Source organism: Bos taurus, chromosome 19 (assembly GCF_002263795.3).
Source record: "Bos taurus isolate L1 Dominette 01449 registration number 42190680 breed Hereford chromosome 19, ARS-UCD2.0, whole genome shotgun sequence".
Taxonomy (NCBI): Eukaryota; Metazoa; Chordata; class Mammalia; order Artiodactyla; family Bovidae; genus Bos; species Bos taurus.
This window is the reverse complement of record NC_037346.1, coordinates 39,884,585-39,902,906: the sequence shown is the minus strand read 5'-3', so window position 1 is coordinate 39,902,906 and position 18,322 is coordinate 39,884,585. Positions and strand designations below refer to the sequence as shown.

Genomic DNA, 18,322 nt, shown 5'->3' with positions numbered 1-18,322 from the left:
ATTAAATACTTATGGTTGGGAAAAAACTGAATGGGCTATTTTAGATTAAGGGAGATTTAAGAGGCCTAACAACTAAATCCAATTCATAATCCCTGACTGATTCTGGTTTGAACAAATTAGCTCCACAAAAGACTGTTTTTTTTATTCCGGCCACGCCATGGGGCTTGCTGGATCTTAGTTCCCTGACCAGGGACTGAATCTGGGCAACAACAGTAAAAGTGCCAAGGCCTAACCACTGGACTTCCAGCAACTCCCTACAGAAGATATTTTTGACATAACTGAAAAAACACAAAATATGGACAGTTAGAAAATAATATATAATAATTCTGTCAGAGTATTTAGAGTCAAACATACTGATGTAATTTACTTTACTAGTTTAAAGTTACTATTTTAAAGTAAATTACATCAGTATGTTTGACTCTAAATACTCTGACAGAATTATTATATATTATTTTCTAACAGTCCATATTTTGTGTTTTTTCAGTTATAAAGGCAGAAAAATAAGGGAGCAAATACAGCAAAATGTTAATTGTTATATAATGTTGATGTTAAAGAGACCACATCCATGTTTCACTCTGCTAAATATCCTTCCTTTGACATTGAATGAAGTAATATTTTAATAAAATGCAACACAAAATGCTGGGAAACTATTTAAAAACCATAATTAACTGTTGGATTAATCATACCTATCTCAATTTTTGTGTACAGTTTGTGTCACCTCTTGGGCAATGAAAAGCCAGTTGACTTTTTTTAAAGGACTGGGGATATCTCAGGGGTTTGATAGCTCAGATCTAGCAGAAAAAATGAGATAGAAGAGGGGGAAAAAAGGCTATTCTACGAGGTGCTCCTCAAAATCTGAGCAATAGGACAAAATATTAAAACCAGGTAACTACTAGCAACAAAATTTTACATTAAATCAACTCAACATTCTTAGTAAAGATTATGGGCACCTTACCCACTTGTCCCATACCTCATCACATTTTAAGTTCAATTTATAAGCAATTTCTGAGAAAAGCAAAAGGAAAGAAATAGCTGTCTTGAGTCCTATATTGAGACAAAAAGGGTTCCTCAAATTCCTTGGCATCCTTACTTTGATCCCAAGACTCAAGGTAAGTTCTACTATGGTACAACTTAAAAGTTAAAATGGCAATAGAGGCACTTTCTCGGTGATCCAGTGGTTTAAGAATCAGCCTGCCAATGCAGGGAACACGGGTTTAATACTTGCTCTGGGATGATTCCATTTGCAGCAAAGCAACTAAGCCTGTGCACCACAACTATTAAGCCCAAACTCTGCAACCAGAGAAGCCACAACAGTGAGAAGAAGCCTGCACTCCGCAGCTAGACAGTAGCCACTGTACACTGCAACTAGAGAAAGTCCAGGTGGAGCAACAAAGACCCAGTACAGCTAAATAAATGAATAAAATTAGCAATTAATTAAATTTAAATAAATAAAATTTTTAAAAAGATGGTGGAAATGATAAAATGTATTAAAAAAAAATAGTAATAGATATATGGTTATGGAAAATAAGGCTAGACCTAAGTATCACCAGAACCTAGTTTATTTCCTAATCCATCCCCGTACCCTCTTACTCTCAGTAGATAACCTTCTTCACTGGAAACAGATGTCATCTGTTAGGTGGGAGCTATTTAACATTGTTTTACCTATACTTATTTACACCTCTAACCTTGCTTTCTCCTTTTCCTTCAATTACAGAAAAAATGTGTCAATCTCTTTTCCTGTTCAAGGATAATCCATACTACCACTTCTGGCTTTGATGTCATCTCCTCTAGAACCTCATTCCTTTAAATTACTTTGGTTCTTTCCTGAATCGTCAACTTTCCCCTCTTTATTTTCTTTTTCCTTAGCATTTAAATATGCTCAAAGCTCTGCATCCTTAATAAAAAATTAATAAAAACAAACAAAGTCACAACTACAATCACCTTCCCATTAATTATGCTACCCACCCACTTACCCCACACTTTCACCACTGACCTTTTTTATTTTCAGATTCTCTTCTTGGGTCTTAAAACCTATTTACATCACCTGACATCTATAGCCATGCATTCCTTAAACCTGCTAATTTTGCATTCATGATATTTCCTTATTTTCTTCTGATCTATCTGACCAGTTTCTCAGGTTTCATCTTCTCATATCTTTTCTATGCTTAGTAACTCCTGAATCTACACTGCTAGTTTGAAACTCACATGTGATCATATGCCTTACTTGGTATCACTACCCTGGATATATTATAGTACCCTGAATATATTCGAGTATGGGGTTTCCTCTTTTGCCTCATGCATCCTATTCTTCCTGTATTCCCTACATTGACCACTATGCCACCCATCTAGTTTCTCAAGTGAGAAATCTGTGAGTACACTGATTGATTCCCCACCATTTACTCTCTCATCAAGTCTACTAATCTACCAAGTCCATGCTGTCCATCCTCTACTAGCAATGCCTTGGTTAGTTTAAGTTCAGACCATTTCTTATGACATTTTTAGTAAGTCTGTGTGCCCCCAGTCCATACCCTATATAGTGACCATTCAGTGACTTTTCTAAAGCAGAAGACTAATTGGTCTCTCTTATATCTAAAATAATTTGGTTTTATTTATAGTTGTGTAATTAAGATAAATATCACGAAGCCCAACCCCGCCCTCCTCCCTCTCTTATCGACTGTTTTCCCTCCTTCATCCAGCTGAGGACTCCTCTCTACGCCATCTCACTCAAAAGTCTCTGTGTAGACACTAAATCAGCAAGAATAGAGGCTGGTTGGATCAGACTAGACTATGAGACTCCTGTAGCCTGCTTAGAAAACTGAAAAGAAAATTCACTTTAGTCTAGAAGCTCACCAGCTTCCTGAACTTGGGAAGTTAGGGACAGAGAGGGGCTAGACCCACCAGAATGGACACCAAACAGGACTGCAATTATTTCCTAGCCTGACACATCCCCCAACAGAAGAGCAAAAGAACAGAAGAAAGTATAGTCCAGAAAACTGCAAGATGATAGCCATCATCATTAAAGTTTTTGATGCCTTATTACTGTATATATAGATGGATTTAACCAAGTGCAGCTTTAATAAGAATTATGGTGGGTCACAGATATAGTGACAGAAAGGAATCTTTTAATATCACATTTTATCTCATAAAGGTATTTAAGTATAAATAATAATTCTATAGTAATTTGGACAATTAATGAAATGTATTAATTATATAATTTGAAAACAAAAAATTAGCCAGCACCTCTTAATGGCTGTCTCTTACAAATAAAATTTAAATCAGCTCCTCGCAACTGCCCAGCTTCATCTCGCCATTGTGTGTTTCACTCTTCTTGCCCTAGCAATACTGACTCCTTTTCCAGTTTTTCAAACATGCTATGTTATTTTCACATTTATGTGCTTTTGTATATTTTGTGAATTTGTAAATGTGAATTTACAAATGTGAATTTGTAAATTCAATCTCTTTTGCCTAGAAATGTGACCCTCTGTTGTCATTCTTTCTGGTAAATGCCTATTCATTCCTTGAAATCACATCTTCCCAGATGCTCCCAAATCTGGGGGTGGGGGAGAGTTTAATAAATGTTTACAGAAATAAGCAATTTATTTGTTTAGCTTCCCTACTAAATGCAACTCTCCAGGGACCAACCATCCAACATGGGACTTTAGGTGCTAAAACCAGGACAGTCCTGGGCAACCCTGAAGAGCTGGTCACCCAACTCCACAAAGATAGGAAACATGTCATAGTCATTCTATATTCCCATCAATTAATAGATAATGTTTGTTAAACAGAACTGAACAGAAATATTTAATACAAAGGGTGCATCAGACAAGTTCAGTTCAGTTCAGTCATTCAGTTGTGTCCGACTCTTTGCGACCCCATGAACTGCAGCACGCCAGGCCTCCCTGTCCATCACCAACTCCCAGAGTTTACCCAAACTCGTGTCCATTGAGTCGGTGATGCCATCCAACCATCTCATCCTCTGTCGTCCCCTTCCCCTCCTGCCCTCAATCTTTCCCAGCATCAGGGTCTTTTCAAATGAGTCAGCTCTTTGCATCAGGTGGCCAAAGTATTGGAGTTTCAGCTTCAACATCAGTCGTTCCAATGAACACCCAGGACTGATCTCCTTTAGGATGGACTGGTTGGAACTCCTTGCATCAGACAAAGATGGCTATAAAAAGCCTAATTACCTACAGAACCAACACTGGCCTTATTTCAACGGTCCCAGACTTGCTTTTTATTCCTCAATATGTAGGGCTATTACTCAAGGCTACTGTAAGTAACAAATGATATCACCAATTCACTTTAAGCAAATAGCCAAAGAGGAAAGAAGCAGATGATAAAAACTTCTGAAGGATTAACACTGTTCTTTACCAAATTCCTGTCTGTCTATATTATTAAAACCCAGAAGTGCTGGCAGTGGAGGAGAAGGGGACGACAGAGGATGAGATGGCTGGATGGCATCAATGGACATGAGTTTGGGTGAACTCCGGGAGTTGGTGATGGACAGGGAGGCCTGGCATGCTGCAATTCATGGGGTCGCAGAGTCGGACACGACTGAGCAACTGAACTGAACTAAACTGAAGTGTTGGCAGAATGGTCAGTCCCCAACTACATCTGTGTTTACTCTGAAATTCGATAACTAAGAAAGTCTCAAAAGCAGCTATAAGAGCAGGTTTCTCCCAATGAAACAAAGGAGAATTTCCTTAACTCAATGTGTGTAGGAATTTGCCTAGGACCACAAAAGTATTACTATGGCAAAAGCTCTCTGAATATTCCTGTAGGATATGAGTGATTCTCTAAAATGTTTGCATTTAAAAAAAACCTTTACAAATAAAATAAAAAATACCTTTACAATCCTATCTCCTTTAGCTTCTTACCAAGACTGAGTCTGAGACTGCTGATAAAAGTATCCCATCACAAGTTGTTCCTAAGGTACAGACATCAGATGTATATAAACACAAACACTGCATTATTGGGTCTATCTATAACTCTTTAATTAATTAGCTGAAACTAAGGGTGTCAGAAGAGAGGGAGAAAATGCTTAACCTCATATGGTTACTATGTTACCTGTTGTTCAGCAAAATGTTAGAACACTTAATATCCCGATGCAGGAAATTCTTTTTGTGACAGTAATCCAATCCTTCCATTAGCTGTTTCATGAATGACTTGATATGGTCCTCAGAAAAGTGCACCAAACCAGATTCCAGAAGTCCCATTAAGTCATGGTCCATATATTCAAATACAAGGTAAAAGGCTCCTACACAGGATGAAGAAAAAATTTAGAAAAGAGAAAAAGGATGCTGAAATAACGATGCCTTAATTTTTATATAATTTTGGAGTTGACCATTAGCTCTCTAGAAAAAGATGTTTAACTTTATATATGAAAAAACTAAAACTCCAGCAATGGAGTAACTTGCCCATTTTAATAATAAATAACAGAACTACTATTTGAATTAATCTTCTGACCCACAGTCTGGTGCTTTTTGGACTACTTACGTCTTGAAGGGGACAACTCCCCCAATTAGGCTGTATAACTAGTCTTTTATGATCTAAATCAGTTGGCAAATTACAGACTGCTTGGGGCAAATCCCTTCTGTCTACTGCTGTAAATAAAGTTTTATTTGTAACATACAACCATGCCCATTTGTTACACACTCTGAGACAACTTTTGTAGAAGTCTTTACAGAAGTGCTAACAGCACTCACATAATATGCCAGGGGTGCAGACTATTAATGAAATTTATAGTATTTAAGAATTGAAAGAAAAACGAATCATCCAATTCAACATCCTACATTTAAAAGTAAGGTAAAAGGCTAAGAGAATTGTAAAAGATTTGAAATCCACATTATCTGTACACTTTCAGCATGGTACATGATAGAGGCAAATTCTGTAACATAAGAAACACTAGACCTAGTTATACTATAATCTATCCAGTCTAAAATTCTTCTCTCAATAACATAAAGGTATGGATTCTTAGTCTAGAGGGTAGGCTTCAAGGACCCTGAAATAGCATATAACATTTTAAATGTTTTTTTTTTTTAATGTTTTTTTGAAGAATGAATCCATGAGATATTTTAAAAGGTCCATGACTGTCAAAAAGTTAACCACCATTGGATTAAAGGAATACTTTAGCTTTAGTTAAGCCCTCCTACAAAAAAAGAAAACACTAAAATTGCAAAAGAGTGGATAAAGGATACAAAGGGACAACTCAAGAAAGAGAAAAATAAGTAAAATTCATAGACAAGGGAAAAAACTTGTCTTGTCTTGTCTAAGGGAAAAATACCAATCCAAAATAATGGTATCACTCATATTTCACCTATCAGATGACAGTTTTTTAAAAAGATAAATTCAACATTATGGAGGATTAAGTGAGATGGGACTCACTGGTGGGACATAAATCATTATGCAATCTACAATTAAATATGAAAATTCCTTTCACCAAATAATTCTATTTCTAGGAAACTATATTAAGAAATAAATCAAAATGCAAAGATTTATGCAAAGATCCTCAATGCAGTGCTATTATAATATATTTTTAAACTGACAACTAATTGCTCAACAAGGACTGGTGAAATTAAATTTGGATTCATTTATCTTCATGCACAGTCATTAAAACATGTTAATGATACAGGAAATAGCTTATGGCAAGTTATAAAACACTAAATATACCTTGATCTCAGTTATGTTAAAATAAATACAATATCTATGAAGTACTAGAAAGAAATATGCCAAAATATTAACACTATATAGTGATCGTCTATGGATGGCAGTATACTGGAAGGGAGTGGGTGAGAAGTGATTGCCATTCTCCTTTTCCTATTCATCTACATTTTCATTTCTTCCACAATAGGTATGCATCACATCCATTCATTATTTTTTTGTGATTAAAAAAAAATTTTTATTATTTGGCCATTCCGCACAGCATGTTAGTTTCCCTGACCATGGATTGAATCTATGCCCACTTCAGTGAAAGCATGGAGTCCCAAGGAAGTCCATTATTTTATGATTTTTTTTTAAGAAAAAGAATTTGAACAGTATATAGTAAATTACTTATACAGTACAGAATGATATGGATAAAAGCAAGCACCTGTCCAAAAGCAACCAATTAACATTTTTTTATGCATCTTTACTCTGTATTATTTTTATAATCAGAAAAGATTAAAAAACACACCCAGAAATATACCTAGTATACTTAATTCTATTCCAGTCTAATTTTCATAAATTTATCTAAGCAGAATTTCCTTTTCTTTAAAACTACTTCTGCCAAACTCAAGAGATACTACTCCCTTAATGCTAATACCTCTGAGGCTCTGTAAAGAAGTCCAACTTAACTTTAACCAATACCCTCCTAATTTTAAGTATTTCAATCATATTTTCTTAATATCCCAGGCTATATTCACATATGCCATCTCTTTACAGCTGCCCATTTCTAAACCTTCAGATTTATTTTAACAGAAGTTGGCTGGATGTCATAGATAGACTACAACAATTTTATTCCCCAAAGACAAGTTACAAATCCAGGAAAACCACAATGTGACCTGAAGAAAATTGTTTTAGAAATACCTGCTTTGGATTCTGAACTGTATGAGCGCAAAGCTACGTTTAAAAAAAAAAAGATGCATATAAATGAAGGAGGGCTTCCCAGTAGCTCAGCCGGTAATGAATCCAACTGTAATGCAAGAGATCCTGGTTCTGGTTCTGGTTCTGGGTCAGGAAGATCCCCTGGAGAAGGGCTAGGCGACCCACTCCAGTATTCTTGGGCTTCCCTGGTGGCTTCAGATGGTAAAGAATCTGCCTGCAATGTGGGAGACCTGGGTTTAAACCCTGGATTGGGAAGATCCCCTGGAGGAGGGCATGGCAATTCACTCCAGTATTCTTGCCTGGAGAATCCCCATGGATACAGTAACCTGGCGGGCTACAGTTCATGGGGTGGCAAAGAGTTGGATATGAATGAGTGACTAAGCACAGCATAAATGAAAGAAGGATGAAAAAATGAGAATAACTGTTTAATCTGGGTTTTAACTTTCATTACTATTATTATAATTTGTGGAAAAAAAAAAAAACAAAAAGAACACTTCAAAATGTTGCTTGGAGGAGAACCTTACATTTTTTTATGTGCTCGCCTTATTAGGTGTTACAGCACTTTAACTGTAATGATTAACAATCATTTCCAAAGAGTACACTGATGAGGATGGATGGACATTTTATAAAATACGCACTGTTCAGCATAAGAGCAATGTGTTAACATCTTAATTTTGATATGAATTAAAGAAGCTGGATTTGTTTAGTACAACCTGTTAAAAAACACAAACATGCAAACAAGGAAGGGAAATAAAATGTACCAATCTACCATACAGAAACATGATTCTTTGCTAGTACCTTTGTCCTTCTTGAAATCCAGTGCATCCTGTTTATCTGTGACAATTTCCTTCATGTTAACAACACTTCGGTGGATCAGCTGACGAAGGATTTTGATCTCACGAATGGCTGTGATTGGGAAGCCCTCTTTTTCATTGTCCAGTCTCACCTTCTTCAGAGCCACTAGCTCTCCTGTTACAGCAAATTCAAACAGTTTTATCATAATTAGCATTTTCTGGTCACCATCATGAATCAACCAATATATGCTCTTGCTCTGATAAACTTAATGCCTACTTTAATGCTACATGCAAGATATTTTATATTGTTTTTTTTTTTTTTAAATCCCCAGGTCCCCTTTCTTATCTTTGATTTTTAAATGACTTTAAAATTTTAATTCAATATTCGATTAGGCCTAAAAATTTTGGATTATTAAAATATACCAAAAATTCAACTACTTCATTTTATTTTCAAGGACTAACTCCTTACCAAACAAAGAGCAACTTACAAATTTTATTTTTACCTTTTCTTAAATCCCCCAAAACATTTTCAGTGGACAACCAGATAGAAGGTTTTTAGAGGGTAATAATTATATTATGCTTTTGGAAAATTTTGGTCTATTTTGTAACTTTTGGAGACCAAATTAGAACTCAAAGTTTACTTTTGCTAAATCCACTTAAAGCAGCAGTACTGCTAAATTTTTAACCTTCTGACATCTAGAATTTTTTGGCATTATTTACCTGTGTCTTTGTCTTTGGCTTTATATACCTGGCCATAAGTTCCCTCTCCAATAATCCCAATAATGTCAAACTTGTCCACACAGCGTTTCCCCCAGTCACTTTCTGTTTGTCTTCTTTCTCCATAACGCGGACAACAAATTCTAAAAAAGGCAAAACAAAAAAATAAAACAAACAAAAAAGCTGCTCTAAAAATTTAAGTGTTTTGTTTTGTTTTTTTTCTGCATCACACAGTTTGTGGAAACTTGTTTCCCAACCAGGGATCAAACCCATGACCTTCAGTGGAAGCTCAGAGTATTAACCATGCCAAGGAATTCCCTAAGTGTATTCAAAAAGAACAAAACAGAATTCTTTTATGATGATTTCTCTGATTCCTGGGTCTTTTATCAGTTTCTTTATTAAAAAGGCAGGAATCAAATAATATAAAATAAATAGTAAACAGTCTCTCACAGTGGCTGAGATTTTTCTTTTTTTGGCCTCAGGAAGACATAAGATCAAATAATAGAATTGCTGCTTACTTTCTAACTTCTTACTGGCTTCCTCAACTATAGAATGGGAAAATAATCCCTACATCATAGGGTTACTATAAAAGTAAAATATAAAACTTTGGCAATAATATATGCTCAATAAACGGCAACTGTTTTTCTTACTAAGAGAAGGCGGCTAACAATCAGAAGATCAAACCCAGATTCTACTACATTATGACATGGCAACTCATGTAGTTCAGGGGAAAAAAAAACCCACATCTATTAATTCCTCATTAATATGTACATGATTGACATCCTCTGAATATAACGATTTCTTTCTTCTTTAATACTCTAAGTAGTATGAACTCAAAAGATACCATGGGATCAATGTTCATGGTAAACTCGAACTTGGGAAATTATTACTTTTCTAAAAAACATGACAAAGTATCTGGGGATGCAGATGAAAGAATTTTATCCGTGAAAATAAAGCAAGATCTACACTAGGCCCAATCCTCTATGATCCTAATGGTGTAGGTTGTGGTCCAAAGGTAGGGATGGATCCTGCCAAAAACTCACTTTGGTCTCTTTTTGTATGGTTGCTGAGGTGGTGTGATTGCCTTTGGTTCTGGAGAGTCTGGGGGAGATGGATCCCCACCAGGGAGCTCTGGAGGGAGAGGGAGGTCTGTGAGTAGGTGACGTGGTCTTTGTTCCTTCTCTTTCTTCACAGGTTTTGAAGGTAGAGTTTCTTTCGGACTAAACAACAGAGAGGAAAAAAAGAAAAAGATCACAATTACTTAAAGAATGTGCAAATAAAACTCAAAGATTGTAATGTCTGGTTATTAAAAGGTTACAAAGATTTTACTTTTAAGGGAAAAGCCCCTGTAATATAACATAAAGAAATGGAGTTTAGTCACAGTTCAAGAGACTTGGATTTTGCAAAAAGAAATCTATAGTATATTAAAAAAAAAAAAAAAAAAAACTTGGATATTATTTGTAGAAACTTTAATAAACTCTTTAATGTCCTCCTGAAGAGGCTATCTGGATTTTTATTGAGATGAAATAAAATACAGGAAGTTATAATCTTAAATTTGCAAAGCACCATGGCAAACCTCCTCTAAAGATTTCAATAATGATGGAAAGCCCAACAGTGTAATACTACTATGTTACTAAAGATGTGGAGAGAAACTTGGAAAAAGCAAAGAGTATTTTAGAGTGTTTTGTAAGAAATACAGCTAAGCTGGAGATCAAAATAAATGATTTATTCTACTGGTTGGGAAGAAAAGGCAATCATATTCAACCACCCAAAATGGACAAATAACTCTCAAACTAAGAATCTAAAGAGAACGAATCCAAGAGACTATTTTAGAATCATTAAAGCACTGGCGGCTCAAATGGTAATGGTAAAGAACCTTCCTGCCAATGCCAAAGACACGGGTTCAATCCCTGGGTTGGGAAGATCCCCTGGAGAAGGAAATGGCAACCCATGCCAGTATTCTTGCCTGGGAAATCTCCTGGAAAAAGGAGCCTAATGGGCTACAGTTCATGGGGTCACAAGAGTCAGACACAACAATGACTAAACAACAACAAAGTACTGGCAGCAGAAAGCCTCTCCAGCAAATTATAATAGTCCGTGGGGGAACAAAAGGGATGGCTTTTCTGGAATAGATTAGAAAATTCAATTTTCAGATCTAATTTTTTAACCACCTCTACTTATGGGTAAAAAAAGGATTTTGCGCTATGCATGTCCTCAGGAAAAATAGGCAGCATACTAATTCATGTCTAGAGATAAAACCATGATAGTCTTTTGTATTCCATCACAGTATCAGAAGATTAAAAAGCATCTGAGAATCCTAACCACAGTAGGAACCTCTTCTACTTTTTCAGCAAGTGGTTATTAAGAGAAAACTTTCATAAATACTTACATAGAACCATAAACACATCTAAGGATAATACAGCTATCCCTTGCAATGTATCTTTTTAAAGCATACTGCTACCTTCAGTGTGTGAAACACAATCTCAAAAGCTACTACTTCCTATTATTTTTCATCATTTTAATCTCAAAAATCATACAAAATAACAGAATCTAGTTTGTACCATATTAACCAGAACTGGGGTAGTCAAGGTAGAGCAAAACGATCATCTGAAATTTTCTGTTAAATTACTGATAGTGATGAACACACACCAACTTGCAGTAAGATTTTTCTACCCTGAAACAAAGTCTGTTACGAGAAAACTCTTGGGTCAGGATGTCATATAGATTTTTTAAATTTCCCCAATTTTTAAGACATTCAGAAAAGAAAATTCCTAATTTTTCAACTACTATGTCAAAATACTTTTTATAAAATTCAATTCATGATTCAAAAATAAAGTCTAGCTTGCTTCTGTGTCACTAGAATTAAATTAACTGAATTCTTTCACCATCATTTCACGTAAGTTCAGTCTATATTTTACATTTACATCTTATTTTCTCCAAAATTTACTTTATGAGTTCAAATATTGCTATTGTGAAAATGTACATTGCTTCTAAAACATTGTATTTCAGTCTGTTATTTCAAGAAAGAATGCGTGTTTGATGGGATATGTACTACCAGTTTAGAGCACACAAGTTAAACAGAGGTTAAATTTTGTTTCAACAAATTCCACATGTACCAAAAACCTTGCAATAATAATGCATAAAATAAAAATGGTAAAATTGCAATGCTTAGAAATATTATGGTCTTTAGCCTTTAGTGTAGGGTACTCACTAAAATAAAGCTCTATATAGTTCTGAGAACATATGGTAGATACAGAAAGGGTCTAACATAGTGGAAGAAATATTGTCGGAGAAGGCAATGGCACCCCACTCCAGTACTCTTGCCTGGAAAATCCCATGGACAGAGGAGCCTGGTAGGCTGCAGTCCATGGGGTCGCTAGGAATCGGACACGACTGAGCGACTTCACTTTCACTTTTCACTTTCATGCACTGGAGAAGGAAATGGCAACCCACTCCAGTGTTCTTGCCTAGAGAATCCCAGGGACGGGGGAGCCTGGTGGGCTGTCGTCTCTGGGGTCACACAGAGTCGGACACGACTGAAGCGACTTAGCAGCAGCAGCAGCAAGTCATTACTTGAAGATTCAGTACCAGAAAGAACAGACTGACCCTATCAATATCAGTATTTCCTGCTTCTCCATTTATACCAGCAGATGGGTTCACTCATGGAGACAAAGTTGCATTAATGCCTGTGTATAATTAAAAAAAAAAAAAGTTGTCAAATCCCAGAGTGCTCAAATTTTAGAATATGGATAGTCTCTTGGAATTTATGATGCTGGAATTTATTCTGTAGGTACAACGTAAACGCCTCTGAGATGTCTTTACTGTTAATAAAAAAAATATGAATTTACATATGAACTACAAAAAAAGAAAATTAGCTTTATTTTGGGCCATGTCACACAGCTTGTAGGTTCTCAATTCCATGACCAGGGATGGAACTTGGGCCCACAGCAGTGGAAGCTTGGAGTCCTAACCACTGAAAAGTCAAGGAATTCCCCAAAATTAATTTTTGTAATTTTCAAAATTTAAAACAAACTACTTTAAATATCCCCATCCCTGATAGCTCACTGAATAAAGAATCTGCCGGCAAGGCAGCAGACATAGGAGATATGGGTTCGATCCCTGGGTTGGGAAGATCCCCTGGAGGAAGAAATGGCAACACACTCTAGTATTCTTGCTTGGGAAATCCCATGGATAGAGGAGACTGGGTGACTAAACATGCACTTTAAATGTGGCCATTTATCTCATTCCTCTTAAAGAAGGTTGTTTAAAAAGTGATTTATTTTTATAAACGTCTATTAAAATTTGAATGAACATATTAAAAACTTTCTATTAGCATTCTAATAGAATAAAAATAGAAAACAAGCATTCTATTAGCAAAATCCTAAATTCAAACCTGAACGTTTAATAGTCTTTTATACAAGAGTTCAGTACTTTAAAAATACAGCCTTTAAGAATCCTGTAGACTCTACCCAAGTCTGATAAAACTCCAGATGAACCACGCTATCCAAAAAAAACAAGAGAAGAAAACAACATTTTAAAAACCCTATATGGTTAACTGAAAATTTAAAGAAGAGTATACAGATGATTGGACTTCCCAGGTGGCTCAGTGGTAAAGAACCTGCCTGCCAATGCAAGAGACATAAGAGATGCAGGTTTGATCACTGGGTCAGGAAGATCCCCTGGAGGAGGGCATGGCAACTCACTCCAGTATTCTTGCCTGGAGAATCCCATGGACAGAGCCACAGACAGAGCCTGGGGGAGCGGGGAGTTACAGTCCATAGCGTCGCACAGAGTCGGACACAACTGAAGCAATTTAGCTGCATATATGGATGATCTCCTTAAAGAAGCATATCCCCATGACCAGCTATGTCTGTGAAGAATGCATTATATCAAAGTGGATGTTTGGAAGCCTTTGCTTCTAGAAATAAGAATTGTAGACTGTGAATCAGAAAGGTTTTTGCAAATACCATTAATTAAATTCACTCTTCTATTTCATACCTGGGTTTATATATTTCTGCTCAATATACATACTATACACACACACACACACACACGTTTGAAAGAGAGATTAATTCTTTTCCCAAAAGGACAAATCCTCTAATACAACCTTTATATCATCCATGTGACAAATAATTTCTTAACTACATGCCCAATTTCATTTCACACAAGCCTGGCCTTGGTTCCTTCAGCAGTTTTACTTATTCAAATAATCAGTATTTAATGACTACATTCTATGTCTTATGTTTAAAATACTATAGGCGATAAAAAGATGTATAAGTCACATTCTCAACATTTAAGCTCCTGCAGCCTCCTATGAGATAAAGTACAGAGGAATAGAAGTTCCATTCACAATGTTCAGATTTCTTCCTAAAAAGTCTTCTTACATAAAATTATTTTTTCAGGACTTCCCTGGCAGTTCAATGGTTAAGATTCAGCGCTTCCTATACAGGGGGCACAAGTTTGATCCCTGGTTGAGTAACTATGGTCCCAAATGCCACACAGCCAAAAAAAACTTTTTTTAAATAAACAAATGTTTTTCATGTGAAAGGTGCAGCTGGTTCATGGCACCAAATAAGTAAATGAAGACAAAAACAGAAAAGCCATCTTGAATTTTAAGTTAGTACATAGTGAAAAAATAAAATTGATATTGGAAGAAATCTTCACTTCCATTTTTCTACCTTTAATAAGGACTATTAAATGAAACAGTTACACTTTTGGAATCAGAATATGTAACAAAAATAATTTTTCTCACTTCTCTCTCGCGAGTGTTCTTAAAGACAGCTACACATACTCAAATAAGCACTGAATGATCTTACTTTACCCTTCATTTACAATCTGAAAGATAGAAATCTCTACGTGCCTTCTATCAAAATTGTTCCACATCTGCAAATCTGCACTCTACCCTGACTCGTGGTAGACAGGTTCAATGTCTACTTGGTTAGCCAAGTAAACATTTCAAAAGGAAGGTTCCTAGCCACACTGATATGATTCTAGCCACTATGTAAACTAATATTTAAACAAGGTTCTCATGGAAAGATAGTGGCCTAGGTTCCCTCTGGATGACTTCTTTTTCAACAAAACTACAAAAATATATATTTTGTATCTATGGTAAGTATATTGTGTACCTCAAACAAATTTTCCTACATAAATTTCAGGTTCTTTTCTTCTCATTTGTAGTTCTCAGGATGTGGCAGAATTCATTAATACCTATTAATATTAGAAAGAGCATGTGGAATTTTTCTTTAAAATAATATTTACCACTATATATAGTAATGGAGCCATTCATTTAAATAGTCTCTTTTCCCATCATTTATTGCACTTGCACCTTCTAAAAAAGCACAGAGAGTAGTTTGAAAAACTATAGACCTAAAGGGCTGAAATGTATCACTATTTAAACTACTGCTGTCACCTGGAAAGTAACAGAAGCTTGGGAATTGGTCTGGGATGCACGACTGATAATATTTATTTCTGTGCTTACAACGAAAACTTGTTGTATTAAGTGAAACTCATATTCTCTATAACAAGAGGGCAGAATCTCCATAGAAAAACAATAACCCGAAGACTGCCATGGTATATGTCACTGCTGATTCAAGTTTGTTTGGTTGTACTTGCCTAGCTAAGTCCACCAAGAAATTAAACAAATATATTTCCTAATGTCTTCCATGAAATCAGACTCATGTTTCAAATCATTTCAGGTCTCAATAGTCAAAAGGATTATTAAAATGAGAGCTCTTCTTATCACCACACTGTGAATTTATATTCTAATTAGCAAAGACTCTACATATTGTTCTTTTGCTTCTTAAGGATAATTTTTTTAAAGCATCAAGATGGAAAAAAGTCGATACAAAAGACATTTCTGGGACTACTTAGGATCTTAATATTATTATTATTGATATGCTACTGATATTATTCAATAAATGAATGTTTTTTAGGGTGATAAAGGTATTATGATTATACAGGAAAGTGTTCTTGTTAGAAGAGACATGCTAAACTATTCAAAAAAGTCATAATATCTGTAGTTTAAAAAAATATGGTAAAAAATTAACAACTGGTCAATCTAGCTGAAGGGCATACAGGTGTTAATTTTTCTGCAGCTATGTAATACTGAAATTTTCAACATAAAAATTCAAGGAGAAAAACACATGATTTTTAAAACTTTCAATCAAAATTATTGATAAATACTCGTGAGAAAAAGGATTACTAGACCTCAAATTATAATTATCTTTTCCTAATCATGTCATACATAAGGACTTTTTCCACTGAAAACCTAACATCACAGGCACTTCCTATTCATGAAAGCATTCTAAACAGACACGCATCAGAACAATTTTGACAAAGCCTTGAGAACAAAAACTACATTACACTTAGATCAAGAGGGTTAAAATTTCCCAGTTAACTACAGTACTTACCTATCCATGTCATCATCTCCCAGTAATAAGGGTGGGAGGGGCAGAGGAGGCAACGTTGAAGTTTTTAGGTGTGGAATAGCAGCTGTTACAGATACTTGAGTCTTCACAGAAACCTGTACAGAGGGCTGAGAATTTGCCTGAGAGGACAGAGTAGATGTCCTTGGATGAACAGAGGGGGGCAAAGTTGAAGTACTTGAAGAAAGAACCTGACTAAATGTTGGCTGGGGAGGAGGCAGAGGTGGCTGCTGTGGAATAGCTGGCAGTGGAGGCAAAGGTGGCAAGGGGGGTGTCTGTGGTGGAGGGGTAGTAGTTGGTAAAGGAGGTGGAGAAGTAACTGTGGGAAGAGGAGGAAGGGTCTCCTTTTCAGATGTCTCTGTCTCTTTTGGAGTAACAATCTCCTCTTTCAGTGCTACAGGTTTAGAGTCTTTTGTTCCCTGTACTTTTGTATCTTTAAGAACAGGATGCTTCTCAGAGTTCTCATCCAACTTCACTTTCCCTGTATCTAAAGAATTTTTGACCTCTGTGTTTAGATGTGTTACATTCACCAGTTCAGTATCTGGGGCAGATTTTTCCAATTTTACACCTCTGGGTAACTTTTTAGGCTCCAAGCCTGAATCCTTAGCCTCCACTGAACTGTTCTCTTTTTTGGGTAAAAATATAGGTGAACCCTTGGATTCCTTCCCATCCATTTTTGCTGCTGCTGCAGCTGCTGCTCTCTCCTTCTTTTTCCTACTGAGTTCAGCTCCCAAGCTGGAGTTCAATGGAAGCCTGACAGGTGAGATACTGGAATGTCGACTGCGTGACCCGGATCTCTTCTTTTTACTATGAGAAGATGAGTGTCTTGAATATGCAGGACTTCTACTTCTAGACTTCATTGATTTTCTACTGGAAAAAGAAAAAAAATTAAATGAATAGACTACAGCAATACGGAAGAAAACAGATTAAACTATGAAGAACTGTAACTAAAAAAACCCAGTTTGAGTACTTAGCAGTCTTAAAAATAGATTGTTGTTGTTGTTCAGTTGCTCAGTCCTGTCTGACTCTTTGCGACCCCATGGACTGCAGCACACCAGGCTTCCTTGTCCTTCACTATCTCCAAGAAGTTTGCTCAAATTCATGTTCATTGAATCAGTGATGCTATCTAATCATCTCATCCTCTGCCACCCTCTTCTCCTCCTGCCCTCAATCTTCCCCAGCATCAGAGCCTTTTCCAATGACTGGCTCTTCGCATTAGGTGGCCAAAGTATTAGAGTTTCAGCTTTAGCATCAGTCCTTCCTATGAATATTCAGGGTTGATTTCTTTTAGGATTGACTGGTTTAATTGCCTTGCAGTCCATGGCACCCACTCTCAAGAGTCTTCTCCAGCACCACAATTTGAAAGCATCAATTCTTTGGCTTTCAGCCTTCTTTATGGTCCAACTCTCACATCCATACATGACTAATGGGAAAACCATACCTTCGACTATACAGACCTTTGTCGGCAAAGTGATGTCTTTGCTTTGTAATATGTTGTCTAAGTTTGTCATAGCTTTCCTTCCAAGGAGCAAGTGTCTTTTAATTTCACGGCTGCAGTCACCGTTTCCGAAGTGATTTTGAAGCCCAAGAAAATAAAATCTGTCACTGCTTCCATTTTTTTCCCCTTCTATTTGCCATGAAGTGATGGGACTGGATGGTACCATCAAATAATAATAATAATAGTAATAATGTATCAATATTGGTTCATTAATTATAACAAATATAAGATAATAATAATAGGGGAAACTGAGTTTGAGGATATGAAAGAATTCTTTGTACTAGTTTCAGAATTTTTCTATAAATTTAAAA

At 36.1% G+C, this 18,322-nt stretch overlaps 1 protein-coding gene across 4 annotated transcripts in view; it reads right to left on the bottom strand.

The window, feature by feature from the left end:
* Positions 1-18,322, bottom strand: part of CDK12 (cyclin dependent kinase 12) — a 40,156-nt gene that overhangs the window by 16,519 nt on the left and 5,315 nt on the right. For 2 of the 4 annotated variants that reach the window (XM_005220718.5, NM_001205701.1), the window contains exons 2-6: positions 16,499-17,383; positions 10,133-10,309; positions 9,093-9,232; positions 8,377-8,547; positions 5,065-5,254 (exon numbers count right to left, since the gene is read on the bottom strand). In XM_005220718.5, coding sequence (XP_005220775.1) covers positions 5,065-5,254; positions 8,377-8,547; positions 9,093-9,232; positions 10,133-10,309; positions 16,499-17,383 — 1,563 coding nt within the window. The remainder of the gene's footprint in view (positions 1-5,064; positions 5,255-8,376; positions 8,548-9,092; positions 9,233-10,132; positions 10,310-16,498; positions 17,384-18,322) is intronic. The other 2 variants (XM_005220717.5, XM_024979956.2) reach the window with 1 other exon arrangement.